At 38.8% G+C, this 15978-nt stretch overlaps 1 protein-coding gene across 2 annotated transcripts; it reads right to left on the bottom strand.

Annotated features, from left to right (window-relative positions):
• Positions 1-1414: 1414 nt before the first annotated feature.
• On the bottom strand, positions 1415-13575 carry pou2f3 (POU class 2 homeobox 3). 2 transcript variants are annotated; one of them, XM_053442417.1, is made up of 13 exons: positions 13464-13575; positions 13113-13169; positions 8640-8668; positions 7373-7471; positions 6360-6465; positions 6182-6270; positions 5844-6020; positions 4517-4658; positions 4252-4385; positions 3832-3996; positions 3251-3293; positions 2877-2991; positions 1415-2343 (listed from the first exon to the last, which is right to left on the bottom strand). In XM_053442417.1, exons 2-13 carry the CDS (start codon positions 13159-13161, stop codon positions 2301-2303), a joined length of 1191 nt encoding a protein of 396 aa, XP_053298392.1. In that variant the 5' UTR covers positions 13162-13169; positions 13464-13575; the 3' UTR covers positions 1415-2300. The 2 variants fall into 2 exon arrangements, with proteins under 2 accessions (XP_053298392.1, XP_053298391.1); XM_053442416.1 differs by lacking the exon at positions 13464-13575 and having other exon boundaries at positions 13113-13252.
• Positions 13576-15978: the final 2403 nt, after the last annotated feature.

The raw sequence follows: 15978 nt of genomic DNA, 5'->3' as shown, positions 1-15978 counted from the left end.
TAGTGCCTGTCAGTGCTCGGGCCCTAATAATGATTTATCAAGTTGCAAGGGACCTTTTCTGAACAGTACACTTACCTGAATATATGTACACGATTTTACTAAAGTAAGAATTTCATGACAAGATTTTTCTGTAACGTGGGGTTCGTACTTTTATTGAGGTAAATGTTTCTTTCAAAACACAGTTATACAACAAAATCTGGAGCCTGTTCAGAAAGTTTAGACAAAAGTTTTCATCAAGACTTTCTAAAACTATTTTGCTGAAAATTATCTCTTCCTGTTGAAGTAAACATGTTTGTCATGTGGTCCTCTGCACAGAAAGCAACAGTTTGATTTCGTTATTTGCATCGTTTCAAAGAAGGAACGTCAAACCCAGGACACACACCTTCTGTTCTATGACAGTGAAAACAAGTTTATTATGGTCCCTGGAATTAAGAGTCAAACACGATTCCCTGTGACTCAGAAGGTGGCGCTGGTTCCACCTATATCAGTCAAAACATAACATTATATAACATTATAATTATAGTGGTTTTATTAGATGACTTCATTTCTCAGCTCGGGGTTCCTTATCACTGCAAAACGTTTTTCTAAAATAAAATATACAAAGGACACACAGAACAAAAAATGTATTTAGCAAAAGGTTAAATAAACAGGCAAACAAAAAAGAGCAGCCAAACCTGGACCTAACAGCTGAAAGAGGTTTTATTAGTCTCTGTGTTAAACGGAGCTCGAAAGAGAAGCCTCCATCAGAAGCTCTGGGTTTGACCAGCAGAGGTCAACAGGAGACCTAGTCAATATTTTTCTCACAATCAGTAAATCACATGAAAACAACAAACCCAAAAATGAACTGATACTTCCTGCATGTATCGTCTGTGTAGAAGAAAACAGACACCGCAATTATACCTTTATTCATTACTACAAATATGGCTTTAGATGTGTATTTTGAGCCAGTCCCTCATACACCAACCGGCCAGAAATACTCACTAGAACAAACACGTGTATTCATCCACAGCGGAAAATAGTCCCCAACAAAAAGTTTGCTCCCGTTTGAAAATTGTTTGCTTTTAGCAACAGTGATCGAGTGTTGTAGGAAATTATTTTTTCATGAGATTTTTTGACGATAGCGAAAATATATAACATTAGAAGCTTTTAACCCTGTATTCTCTGCAGGTGACAGAGAGCAAACTGAGGAGGGACCTGAGTGAAATCTACGAAGTACCGAGCCCCTGAAGTCCCATAGGAGGATTCTTTTTTTTATCTTGTGGGAACAAGAGACACGATCAGACGAGTTGTAAACAAAATCTCAAGTTAGACAATTGTATTTGGCGGAAAGAAAATCTAAATAAATAAAGAAAATGTTGACAGTTGTAAACATGTGGATTCAATGCAGACACTGACTTCCTGGTTCAACTGTAACATACTGTGAAAACCTGGTCGTGCACACACAGCTTTCTTATCTGATCATGTTTCTTGCCCCCATTTGCTTTTATGCGTTATGCGATGCCAGCATTTTCTCTTCATTGAACAATTACTTTGGTGAGTAGTGTTATTACTACTGATGCTAAAAACCATAGCTTAAGTTTCAATAAATTAGAGTAATGCGTATTAGAATTATTGATGGTGTATTACAACGGTCACTAAAAGATATTTTTTTTACACCCGTCAGGAACAAATGAAAAATCGATTTAATCCTTTGGTTGTGATATTTTTCCATAAGAACATATTTTCTTACTGAGGCCGACAGTACGCAGTAAAGGATTGCATCATAGCTGCTAACACAACACTACAACACAAACATAGAAACACATCATAACAGTAACAAGAGCAATCATTGTAGAGAACCTACGGAGCATATTGGCACAGAGGCTGCCTTCAGACGTGCACTGAACTCTGGACTTGAATCCTTCAACATTCAAACAGATTAAGTGACAGTTGCAAATGCAAGCCATAACCATTAAGACCCGAAGGAGACAATTCCCAGCAGCGTTCTCATTCTGCACTTTTTCTGTGTGTTCTTCATCTTTGTGGCTGATCTGAGCACAGAGTCACACGAACACAAATCAAACAGCTGGAGGCTCTCAGAGCGAGCGGGAGTGTTGACAGACGTGTGGTGGTGTTGCTGCACTTCTCTTGTCTTACATGTCCATCTAAGGTTTAAGCCTGTAGCTGTAGCCCTGTTCAGAACAGGGATACTGTGTAACTTTGTCAAATCGTCAGTGTACAGCCCCCTCTCTCTTGAAAAAAAAAACAAAACAAAACAAATAAAGATCTTGAAAAGCTTCATGTGATGCAGTTCGTGTTTTTCAGTGATGATACGCAGCATGATTCCAGGAGCGGTACCAGGAGCTGAAAGGCCAGACGGAGGGTCAGAGGATTATTGACTTAGACAAATAGAACTGGCACAAAACCTTGAACATTCATGTCAGGAAATAGGCTTACACCAAAAAGGTTATGTAGATATGTTATGCAGAACTTTTTGGAAAGCAGCAAGTTAAAGTTCTGTCCTGTTTCCAGTCTTTAGGATAAGCTAAACTAACCAGGTAACGACCACAGTTCATATACAAACAACACATATCTTGATGTAAATTCTGTTTTGAAATGTCACACAAAAAAATCTTAGTGATAAAGAGCAATTGAAGTCTGGTCTGGATTACAGGAATGGACATTTTTCTCCTAAAGATTAAAACTCAAAAAAATATACATTATATAATATAAACACATGTGATGACAAGATTGATACGATTCTCTCATCTCACTGTTAGAAAGAAAACAACAAAATGAATTTAACAAAATATTGAATAATGTTTAAGTTAAATCAAGTGGCAAGTTAAAAGCCTCCAGTCTCCAGGGTCTGCTGTGCTCAGGTCAGTGTCTCTTACCCTGGTGTGCCGTAGGACGCTGGGTTCACCTGAGACGATAAAGATCCTGAGACAGAGGACAGGCCGTTGGGAGAAGCTTCACGACTTAAACTGTTTGGAGACGAATTTGAGGAAACTGGAAGGAAAATTTCAAAACGATGGCTGTCAGCGAACACATATACCTTCACCATCTATTTTAGATCATGTACAAATGAACTCTGGATGGGAGGATTAGAGATGAAAAGTTTCCAAGGTCAACAATAAACTTTCACACGATAACATTGTGATAGGGGAACATACATGTATTAGTGTGCATGTAACCCCCACTGTCAGTCACAATGAAGTTATTAATTATCAGGTTATATATGTAGGTGAATGTAAGGACCAGAACTTACCACCACCTGAAGTCAGAGGGCTGTAGGATCTGGATGCTGAGGTCTAAAACAGAGTGGAAATGTTTGAGATCAATCCTGCCGCACATCGGGAATATAAATATAATTACCTTATAATCAACTATTTACATATTTATACATCACAATACATAGCTGACGGGACCCCAGTAATTTTAGAGTTTTATTTATTACTTATCCATAATTTACTTGCAAGGAACTTTGTAAATGATGATATCTAACGCAATTAACTGTTTAATAAAACACTGACTTTTGTTGTTTTTTTTAGATGAAAAAATCCATATCAGCGTCATATATGAAGCTGGTGACTTCCACCTATTTACTGAGCTTCTTTGAAAATAGGTCTAATGAATAAACCAGACATTTTTGCTTTTAACTCAGCTTACTGTCAAAAATTAAATACAATATGATTCATTTGGTTGAAAGCTTCAAGTCTTAGCGTACAAGCGTATTAGTAAAATGTATGAATGCAATAAATTAATTTGTCATTATGCTGACTCATACTAGAGACTGAAGCTAATACAAATAGTCTTAAGTGTTAGAGATTGGTGATTTAGTCGACTGACCATTCTGGAGTTGTAGTTGTGTGATTTGACAGGTAAACTGGTCACTGGGCAGTAGATCCTCTTCTCCTTCTGACGACGATTACAGAACCAAACTCGAACCACCTCTTTCTCCATGGCCAGCTGCTCTGAGATCATGGTTATCTCCTCAGAGTTGGGCTTAGGGTTCTGAAAAACAAAAAAATGCTCATTATTTCCTCCTTTAAAATGCCTGTCAGGCAAGATTAAGAAAGTAATATTTTAGTTATATTAAGATGGCAATATTTTGATGTTCTATCATTCTAGTAATGATAGCAATATATCAAAACAAATTGTATTTAGACCTGAGGTGTCAAACAAAAACTACATAACTTATTAACTCCGTAACTTAGAAAAAATGAGCAGTGTCACCACAAGACCTCATTAAATATCGATGGAACTCACATCAAGAAACCGTTTCTCCAGAGTCAGCTTGATGTTCGTTTCGATGCTTGTCCTCTTTTTCCGTTTGCGGCCGTATCCCTCCATCAAGGGCGGCAGAGAGTTGGAGTTACTCATGGAGTCAGAGGGGGAGTTCTCTACAAACAAATGGAACGTGGACATTCATCATCCCTGTTCAACATTGAACCATTTTTCACATCAAGCTAGAATCATCAGAGGTTCTGCAATAAAAACAATGACAGTAAAAATGTTAGTCCCTACGTTGTACCTGCGTCACTCAGCCATTTCTCCAGCAGGGGTTTGAGCTTGCACATGTTTTTGAAGCTCAGGTTTAGAGCCTCGAAGCGAGAGATCGTGGTTTGGCTGAAGTCGTTGCCGTACAGTTTCCCCATCGCGAGGCCCACATCTCCCTGTGGTAAAACAAACACACGGTCACAGTCATGAGTCAAGTAGTCAAAGGATCCCAGTCATCATCAGTGGATGGATTTTGACTGAAGTAGAGAAACTAGATAAACATCTGTTTTCATGATCAAGAATTCTGATCAGTACCCGTCTAATGTGAGGGTTCAGCATTTTAAATAATTTAGTTATCTGCCTTCATTTTGACCTGGCAATGTCTTTGAAGGCTTGTCCTCATTAAGAATAGTATTAAATAGCAGTTTAATGACGTGCAAAATCTTAAATAATAAATGAAACAGAGTAAAACAATTAGTTAAAACAAGTAAACACAACAGATTAAAAATACAAGATACAGATACAAAATACACATCTGTTAACAGTTAAAAGTTTAACCACTATAATTAGACCAGAAAGCGAAGGTACACACATCTGAAATGTTGCTAATAATCCTCCATTTCACTGAAAAACTGTGTACAAGCAAATACATTTAGCACAGTTAGTATTGAATTGATTGCCAATATGAAAATAAGAGCTAAGATGTAATAAAGGCTCTTTTAGATTATGGTTCACCATGTACATCATTCATTTCCATTGCAACACGTCCTGACAGGTACGACTCACAACGGAACAAGACGTCGATTTAAGAATTTCAGTCGAAAACAATCTTGAATCTTAAAAAGAAAACTAACATGTTGTATTATTAAACGGCACAGTCAAGCACACTGGACTATAATTACCATTTAGGAATGAATTTAGAGAGATTTTTATACTTTTACGTCTTTTAATATATAATTATACTATAATTGTAATTACCATGTAGTAATTTACTGTAGAGAATTACCCTGAGAACTGAGAAGAGTAATGTTGTACGCTGTTGCACAGTAAAGCCTTAGACCAGGTCCCAGACTTTATATACAAACAATATATGTGATCTGAGGGAGACGTCTGAGACAAAGGACGACAAAGGCTAAATCTCCTTAAAGCTGCTGGGAACTTTTTTTCATGACTTCTCTAAAAAATAAAGATTTGTTGCATTGAAAAGCATCTGAAATATATGAAGTGTCTCGTGAAATTGACTGTTCTGACTTTGCCAGAAAATGACATGTTCAAGTCGAACCCTACTGCCCACAGGAGAAACTGATAGAGATTCTTTTTCAGTTTTTAAGGAAAACTCAATGGTCCTTCCTCTTTCTCACCTGAGTGAAGCCCAGTTTGATGCGTCTTTGTTTGAATGCTTTCGCAAACTGTTCCAGTTCCTCCAGATCACTGGGTTCCTCCTGCAGTGGCAGTGACAGGTGTTTAGGCATCTGCAGGTGAGACATGTCCATGTGGTTCTCCATGGACGTTCCCGCCAGACCAGAGCGACTCATGGCCTGGATCACACAAACATCACAGGAGGAAAAAAACTGGTGTAAAAGAGGCAGTGAACGAGGTTACCTTCTGATAACAGTGTGTGACTCAAAAGTAAAGTTGCAGGATATGAAATCCCGTACAAGTCGACAGCACATGTCACATGTAGGTGGTCTGGATTTACCTGTGTAGTAAGAGCCAGTCCAGGTTGGTGCTGAAGAAGACCACTTTGACTATGGCTGGGCAGTGACAGCAGGTTCTGCTGCAGTATGGCTGCAAAGGAAAACAGGTTTGTGATGATTTATCTTTTTCATGCAGCTGATTTGCGGATTTGACCAAGTGGAAGGTTTTGAAGACTGCACCTTGGTGGTTGTTGGGGTTCTGGGAGAGCAGGAAGGAGGAGGGAGAGGACAGGTGGGACGGCTGCATCAGAACCAGCCCCTGCATGGTGTGGAGAGACGTGAGCTCCTGGAGAAAAACAAGATACAGCAACAAAAGAATTAGTCTTAACTCAATTGAGCTTATGGATTGAGTAGTTCTGCAGTTCTGCAGTGGTGGAAGATACAGCTAGAACAGTACTTTATCTGCCACCAATTCTCACGTATTTCTACTCTACATTAATATTAGTTTTTATGCTTTGTAATTTCTTTATATTTCCGCTCCACTGTATTTCAGAAGGAAATTATTGATTCATTTAGTTAGTTACTATGATGGTAAAGGTTTTCAATACAACATATAATCACAATAATCTTAATGACGACATATTAAACATCCTCAAGTAAAAAGTATAGAAAGTCATAAAAGTTCAACATTGTTTAATCCCTTCGGTCGATTAGAAAACGCCAAAAAAAGTGTAAATTACAGTTTCTAAGATGGAGGTGACAAATGTCTCATTTTGTCTGACCCCCAGTTCAGATACCGGAACTATTCAATTATAAGAAAAGAACAAGACCGAGATATGTACGATATTTTTATACTCTAGTTTCCCGTTCTGTAAGATTTAAAATGCACAACTTTTACTTTTAGCAGTGTACTTGTACCTTGTTGTATTTTCAGACCAGTTCTTCCATTACTGCCACCCTGTGAAAACTGATCCCTGATGATACGCTAATGTACTGTAAGATGATGTGCTTAGAAGTAAAGAACCCAAACAGCTGAATGATTTAGGCCTTGTTCAGACCAGGTATAAACATGTTGTGTTTGCGAAGACCAACATTTTTTGTTTTTACCCAGTGTGAGAAAAAGAGATGTCTTTGTCAATGTGTTTGTGTGCCTTGGTCTCAGTGATCAGATCTGGAAACCTTCAGGACGCGTTCAGACCTGCATTTAACTGACCACTTGTGCTCTGAACTGGGTCTTAGTGTCTATGTCTCACCCCCGATAGCTGACCTCCAGACAACTGAGAGCTCTGTGTCAGGTGACATGTCTTCAGCGAGCCTAGGTGGGCTGAGTCGTGGATGTTCTCTGTCTTTATCTATGGTTTTGAAAGCAGAAGAAAAAAAAACAGTTTGAAACAATATTTTTTTATACAGTTGAGATAATAAGAATCCTAGTATGGCTCCAGGACCAGTTTGGTCACTGAACATTATACAAAGAGTGATGGAGAGTCTTTCCCTCCCCTCGGGCAAGCCAGTATGCAAATACCCCACCACCCAACCACCCCACCCCTGAAAGCCGTGGCACTTCCTGAAAACATGAGAGCTGAACGGCAATCCGCTGCCAAAAGTACTGTTTGGAGAAGTATCCAAATAGCTTCCAACTATTTGAGGTGCTTGTGAAGAGGTGGCATCCCTTATTGACATCTGTGCTGAGAGCAGGTAGTTTATCCTGAGGATGTTATACATCCAAAAGTCAATTCAACGTCTTTGATAAAGGTACATTTAGTATCCTTCACTTTGCTCTGGGCTGTTTATATTCCAACTGAGCTCAGTTATTGAGTCTGCCAAAGAATACAGACTTACATAAAGTTGTTTGATCCTCCATACCCACAAATCCCATTAAAGTTTAAAACTAATATTGAACTAATCCCATCAATGAGTAAGAAGGTCTGATGTGTCTTGTTCCTTTTTACAACGGCTCTTTTGTTGTTCAGCAACTTTTTAAACCCGTCACTGGGAAACATGTTCCTTCCTTATGATGAACACAGCCCCAGTAGTTTATTTGCAGTCATTCCCACTGCGGCTGAAAACCCACCTGTGGCAGGAAATTACTGAGCCATTATTAACCGTTTTAACATTTCATATCCTCAAAACAGTTCCAACAAACAAATATCAATCTTTGGTTAAATTATGAGCAACTTGATAGGAAATCACTATCCTGAGCAGAAAATAGTTAAAAACAAATACACTATTTCAAATATTAAACTTTAAATCAAACTTAAGAAGCCACACTTGCAGCAGATGATCTACAGATATTGAGTAGCAATGTGGGTCTAAGACACATAATTGTTTTATGTCAAATATTGATCAATCAATTGATTTGATCCAGGTCCTTAAGCGGCTTCATCAGGGTTTCACTCGCTGCTGCACACAAACATCCCTCTGTCTGATCAAGCTAACAGGAAAGGGATACTATGTGTCGAGAAGAAAAACTAAATCCTGCTGATTCAAACCCAAGAAGTGACGATGAACTCTGTTACTCACGTGTCGACTGAAGTTGAGTCCATTTTGGTCTAAATGTAAAAAAAAGAAAGACAGAGATTATCAGAATTAGGCTCAAATCCAATCATAGAGCGATGTGTGTTTATACTGCTTTTCACTCTTTTTACATCAGCAACAACATCATCTTTAAATCATCAGTTTTATGAGCGTTAACACAAATGTTTTTATTGGATTTGATATAGTTGTAGATACTAGTATATATATATATAAAATGTAAGAGCAAGGACATGCAAAACATTAAAATCAGACATAAATACACCTAAATATAACAGAAACCGAGGATTACAAACTAATCCATAAATAATCATGAAGCAGTATTCCTCATTAGTTAAGTTAACAATCATTTGATTAATCAGGATCATTTTAACCAGGTGAAGTGAGTAGTGATCTAATAACATAAACGTCACAGAGGCTGTACTTTTGATATTTTGATACTTTAAATTAACTCTCCTGATTAAACTTCAGTAATATTTTACTTCCACATGTAAAGGATTATTTTGAAAAGTGGTATTGGTGCTTTCACCGAGGTGAAGGATCTATTTTCTTTCTCTACTCCTGCTGATTGTCTCGCAGTGGTGATTAAAAGAAAAGCAGATTACTGGGATGTGAATACACAGGAAAGAAAACACAGCGCTCTGTGTCGAGTGTGTGCGGAGCGGAGAGGGAGGGAGCGGATGGAAGGGAGAGAGTTCATGAAGCTGGATAAAGCTTCATTTGAATGCCAAATAGGGTGACTGGGACTGTGTGTGTGTGTGTGTGTGTGTGAGCGAGAGAGAGAGAGAGAGAGAGAGAGAGAGAGAGAGAACGTGGGAGAGAGAGAGAGAGAGAACGTGGGAGAGAGAGAGAGAGAGAGAGAGAGAGAGAGAGGGGGAGACAGGTATTTGAGAGAGCTACTGGAGACACGATGCAAATACCCCCAACCCCACCTGGACTCTCTCTCCCTCTCTTCCTCTCTCTCTCTGTCTACCAACCCACCCTCTTCTCCCCCCTCCCCCTCTACTAACCCCCCCAACACAACCATCTTCATGGCCAAAACTCCAGTATGGAAATGACCAAGACATGCAAATCAGCCCTGAGCCTTCATGCAAGGCTTTATCTGACACACGCATATGCACTGACTCACACACAGACACACACACAGACACACACACTCACATGGTTAGCAGACACACATAGAAAGGGATTCTTCCGTTAGTCTTCAGGGCAAATATTATATTGTAACTATTGTAACTATATACTAACAACCATATGCACACTGTAGTGTATCCCGACCAATGTCAGGTGGGATTGGCTCCAGTCCCTCCAGTGACCCTCAAAGGAAAAAGCGCTACTGATAATGGTTGGATGTTTGGAGTTGTTATACAAAAGAAATAATCCTATATTTCTATTTTACAGTAAATTAAGCAATACGCTGATACATGCTTGTGTTTGTCTGTACTTTTTGTTATGGGCGACAAATTCCATAAAAAGACCAAAATCAACAGTGACTCTGTTTATCTCTCTGACTCAGGTCTGTTATTTCCTAATAATGCAAACACATGAGCCACAAACACAGTTTCATTAAAATCATTGTAATTTTCTAAAATAGCTGGGCCTTGTAGTTTTAGTTTGGGGGTTTTAAGCAAAAGTTGAAACTACCCTCTGTGTGTTCATAGAAATTGTTTGTTGTATCTTGAGTTGATTTAGTGATACAAATAATGACAATAAACTATATTTGTGTTGCGCATTTATCAACAACATTTTAGACAACAATGCAGTTTTATGGCACAAAGGAATAAACTATCAGGATTTGCTTTTGATTATTAGGATCATGTCATTGCTGTTTTTTGTCTTTGCAGTGGATTCATTGAAAATAAGTGTAAGTGTAAAGCGAGAGCAATAAGTCTTCTTAAGCATCGGAACTATTTGGTTTATTGTCTGAGATCTGTCTCACTACGACTTGTGATGATTGGTTCCATGTGTGATCTGCTCATCAGTCTAATTTCCGCATTGAACTAAATGACAATCATCAATACCGAAGATTTTTTTTAACATAATGATAAACGTTGAGTGTAATTGATTTTGTACCTTTTATAATCTCATTTCTCAAAGCCTGCACACGGTTAGAATAGAGTATGTGTCAGTGACTGAATTACAACACTCATACAACAATCCTCCAATACGGGATTTATGGAGCTTTAAAAGTTCAGTTGATGAGTTAACATTATTCAAACTATTTTTACTGTTTTAAATTCTTAAGATAACTAATGTTACGAAGAGGCTAACTCTGTGCTCATAATAATTAATTCACACTGTCCGTTGTTAAGAAAGTAATAACAAATAAATAGAATTTAATAATGTGTGTACAGTAACAGGTTCTCACTGGATTTACTCCTTTTAATCCTTTTTGAATCTGGCTTATTTGCAAGAGCAAATTTAGAGAGAAACGCAATACTAATTTAAAGCATAAGAGCAACATTCCAGCAAAAGAGCCAGTCACTTTTTGAATAAAAATATCTTAAAAGTCACAAAAACATCTCATGGTTACGTGCAGGCCGTCACTGCCCTCGGTTGAGGTCAGGGAAAGATCCTGGCCTTGCTAATATACTGAAAAAGTCAAAAGAGACTTTAAGTGGCCAAACGCATGTGTCTCTGCTGCAGAATGTGGTTTGTTACCAGGAGCGCGTGGAGATGATGGTCGCTAGCCAAGAGCTTCAACCATTGTTCCGTTTAGGAAACAAGAGGTTATAATACGCCCTCAGAGCCTAGCTACTTCCCAAAGCTACAGTGACTCAATATTGGTCGGAGCTAGGTGGTTAGCATGCTAACTTCACTATAAGGAAAAATTATAAATTTGGCATTGCTTTGCTTTTCTCCTGACGAGTAAAAGAAAGAAATTTGATGCTCAACTTCCTGCTCAACTCTTGTTGACTTGAATTTGGTGCAAAAGAAATTAATTAAATAATCGTTTTAATTAGATTTGTGTAAAACCTACATGTAACCATCATTTTTACGTTGCACAGACACCTAGGCAGTTACATTCTTCTGATCTGGTGGAGCAGCTGTATGAACCCGTAAAAGTTCCAAAATATTTCTCATCTGGCTGTTTCAATGTTCTGCTGCCTTCTAACGAAACGTTTAACATTTAACACTTCTTTTCTCACAGTGTTAGTGATATCGCTCCATGTATGTAGATCATTTTGCTTTCATTTGTTTACGTTTGCTTCTGAGATTTCTGCCTACACAGACATACTGTGGAGCTGAATTTAGACTGCGATGCTCACAGCACTGAAACAAAAATGTATTTTTTAGAGAAATGTCCTTTTACTTGGAATAATCAGACATGTGTCAACAGTCTTTGTACAGCGTAAGAAGATCCACTGATAACAGTGGGAAGACACATTGCTGCTGATTCTTTGCTGGCTATCATTGTTTTTTATGCTTGGAGCACCCTATACATCATACACCTCAACGGCAGAACCTGAATAAAAATAAAAGACTAATGCATTGCTGCCTGAAAATGGACCATGATGACTGGTAAGAGATGCGAGTAACTGCAGCTGTAGCACTGAGGACACCTAATGACATACGAGCAAAATGTCTCTGGAAGATCATACACTGACAAAAACAGGGACATTCAGCACAGACCTTCACTTCTGTCACACGACCATTGTCTCAATAAAAGTTCCACATTTTCTGTTGCTTGTTCCTGGTTTTATTTTACTGCTTGTTGCCGTCCTCAGCCGCTGGGCAGCAAGCATTTTTCAGCAAACAGCCTCAGGTGTATCCTGGTATAGCAACCAACTGCCACCATATCCAACTCTCATGCAAACGTACACACACACACACACACACACACACACACACACACACAGGGGTCCCTGTGGTGAAATCTAAATGTTTTCATGTAGATGTACCAAAACAGACATCATATGGACCAGTATATGAAGAATGATTTGTTGTTTATCTGGCTAAATCAAATGAAGCGTTAACAAGAACTTTTTTCTAAAACCTTGAGTAAATTACACTAGTCAAGTGATATAAACCTAAAAAAACTAAATGTCAGTGTGTACTAAAATGCTCTGGACACACTTGAGCTGACAAATATCCACTCAGATAATCCGGACAACAGAATTGTACATAATTATACTGATATTCAATATAAATAACGTATTTAATTAATAATACATAACAAAAAATACAATTGACCGTATAATAAAACATATCATAGCACATAATTCTAAATTTCTCCTTTAAAATATTATTTAACACACAAGTAAGCATCTTATAATATACTCTTCATTTTGAAAAAAAAAGTTTAAATTCCACTTTTTCAAATCTATAAGGCAATAAACAAACGTCTGCATCACCGGCAGTGACAGAATAGCAATGCCACACTTCTCCTGAGTCATGTCCACCGAAGTTATCTGTGTGTTCAGATGATTCAGCGGTGAGAGAACGGTGAAATGTCCTTACCTGCCTGTTCACCTGGAGCCTCCGACTGTTCCACCGTGTCTGCGCTCATCTTAATATCTGTAATGATAAATACAGCTGATTTTCCTACCGGATAGTAACTTCACCAGGACAATGAAGCACTCAGGCCACCCAGGAAAATGATCTCGACTATATTCTAATAAGCCCTCCCCTCGGCACCACCAAACACACACTGCACACCCTCCTGTGTCTAATTGTAATATTCATAAGCGAGGCAGCACCATAAAGCACCACCACTCTCACTAAACTCTCATTAATGCTCTGTGTGTGCGAGACATGAGACAGTGGAGTTTAAAAAGCCACTGACGAGTCTGTATTTGAGGAGGGACCCACCTCAGTTAAAGAGTCCGTGCTGCTCCGGCTCCTGTCGGTGTTCCTGATGATTCAAAAAGAAACTTGTGTTGGAATAAAAAGTTTTGGAGATCCACGGGCATCATCTGCATTTTCCTAAGTGGAGGAACGCTCACCTCTGCAGTGCACCCTATACTGGCCAAGGGCTGATTTGCATATGCCTCAGAGTGTCCTATCCAGCTTCAGAGTGTTTGCATAAAACAACAATGGGGGCTATACGGCAATTTACTGTGCGTGCGTGCGTGTGGCTGTGTGTGTGTACTGAAAGGCTCAACAGAGTCCTTTGAATGACAACATGACAAAAACCTGTTGGTTTTTCACCTTGACCCCTCATACAGCTCAATATGTTTTAGTGAAGAGGAGAGCCAGGTGTCAACTGATATTAGGACATTAAGTCAAAATACACAAATTTTACCCATCTCAGAACATTAGGGGAAAACGGCAATTTCAGAAATACTTTTTATCTTTGAATTTTTACCAATAACCTGAGTACATTTTCTTTGTCTTGCATGAATGAAACTCCCCTGACATCATAATGACGTGCACTTAGAAGTTCACTTGGAATTAAGTTCAATAACTCTGAAATTAAATTTAATAAAGAGAAATAGTATGAGGGGGGAAACATACACATTTGTTTTCAGAATTGTTATAGATTAATTATAGACTAATTGTCTAGGCAGTTTCAATGGACATGGGCATTCTACAAACCAAAGCTTTAAACGGAAATAAGCATAATTATCTTTTACTTAAGTAAACTATTTTTAAACTGAACCAAATTTAGTCAAATTAAAGGCAATAAACATTGATGATGGCCGCAGGTCAGTGGTTGTTAGTTTTTCTGTTAGTGGAGTGAGTACAACTATTAAAAGTATCGTTAAAATACAGTTATGGGTGTGAGTAATAGTCATATTTACTTTCCAACAGTCTCATAGGAGATTTGCCTGAGGTGTTTATATATTTATATGTATATATATGAATAAATGAATATTTTTACCTTGACTTTACCCTTTGTTCAAGTAACGGCTTCTTTTTTTCTCTCCGAATACCTCAGGCAAGTTAGTGCAGCAGTTATTGTCATTATCAATACATATGACAATTGTTTGCTTCAATAACCGATGAACTCCCCCCCCAAAGTCAAAGTTAGCATATTCTCCATGTTTTAGCTCACAGTCAGAAGAAGTCCTGTCGGGTTTACAGCCTTAGATATGTGAGGGAAATAGTAAATATTCACCTTTTCAGTTTTATAAGAGATTCGCCCCACTTGTCTCCACAGTCTTGTGCGATGTATATAACGAGGCCTTGTCTCTCGGCCATCTTCCTCCAACCCTGACTAATGCCACAATTACTCTTCTCTTAAAAAAAGATAAAGATCCTTTACTGTGCAGTAGTTTTAGACCTATATCTCTGTTAAATGTGGATTATAAAATCCTCGCTAGGATTTTAGCCCTGCGTCTTCAGGGGGTTCTCCCACAAGTCATCTCACCAGACCAGACTGGCTTCATGCTGGGGAGGCACTCATTCCACAACACCAGAAGACTGTTTAATATTTTGAACATGCCCAGCTCCAGCACCCCCGAGGTAGTGGTGTCGCTGGATGCTGAAAAGGCTTTTGATAGGGTGGAGTGGGACTTTCTATTTGAGGTGATGGAGAGGTTTGGTCTAGGTTCAGGCTTTATTTCATGGGTGAAACTGTTGTACTCCACACCAGTAGCCTCAGTGCAAACTAACAATATAGTATCAAGCCCCTTCCAGCTCCACCGCGGCACAAGGCAGGGGTGTCCACTATCCCCTTTATTATTTGCCATAGCTATTGAGCCCCTGGCCATCTGGCTGAGATCCGAGAATAGATTTGAGGGCGTCTCCCGCCAAGGTTCAGTGCACAAACTGTCACTGTATGCAGATGATTTGCTGCTTTATGTATCAAATCCATCCACATCTCTCCCGATAGTTCTCGACATCCTAAAGCAATTTGGCCAGCTCTCTGGCTACAAACTCAATTTCGGAAAAAGTGAGTTATTTGCGATCAATAACTTAGTTGGCGTTTTGCCAGACAGCACAGCTCCCTTTAAAAGAGTGAATAACTGTTTTAAATATTTAGGTGTACTTATAGCAAGGTCTCTATCAGACACTTTCCAAAAAAATTTTGTCCCACTGCTTGGCAGAGTTGAGGAGGACTTTCATAGATGGTCTACCTTGCATTTATCGTTGGCCGGTAGGGTGAACCTTATCAAGATGACAGTTCTGCCAAAATTCCTTTACCTTTTCCAGCATATCCCTGTTCTTTTCTCAAAAAAGTTTTTTGCTAAACTGGATAAGGCAATATCTATATTTCTCTGGGCAGATAGACCTGTGCGTATGCAGAAAAGGTTATTGCAACTTCCTAAGAGCACAGGGGGCCTTGCTCTTCCCAATTTCTTATATTACTACTGGGCAGCCAATATTCACAAGCTCTTGTACTGGATTGATAAACCTAACACCGACCAGCCTGCCTGGGTCC

The sequence above is a fragment of the Pleuronectes platessa genome, chromosome 15, assembly GCF_947347685.1.
Source record: "Pleuronectes platessa chromosome 15, fPlePla1.1, whole genome shotgun sequence".
Taxonomy (NCBI): domain Eukaryota; kingdom Metazoa; phylum Chordata; class Actinopteri; order Pleuronectiformes; family Pleuronectidae; genus Pleuronectes; species Pleuronectes platessa.
The sequence above is the reverse complement of the archived record's forward strand: the minus strand, read 5'-3'. Positions and strand labels throughout refer to the sequence as shown.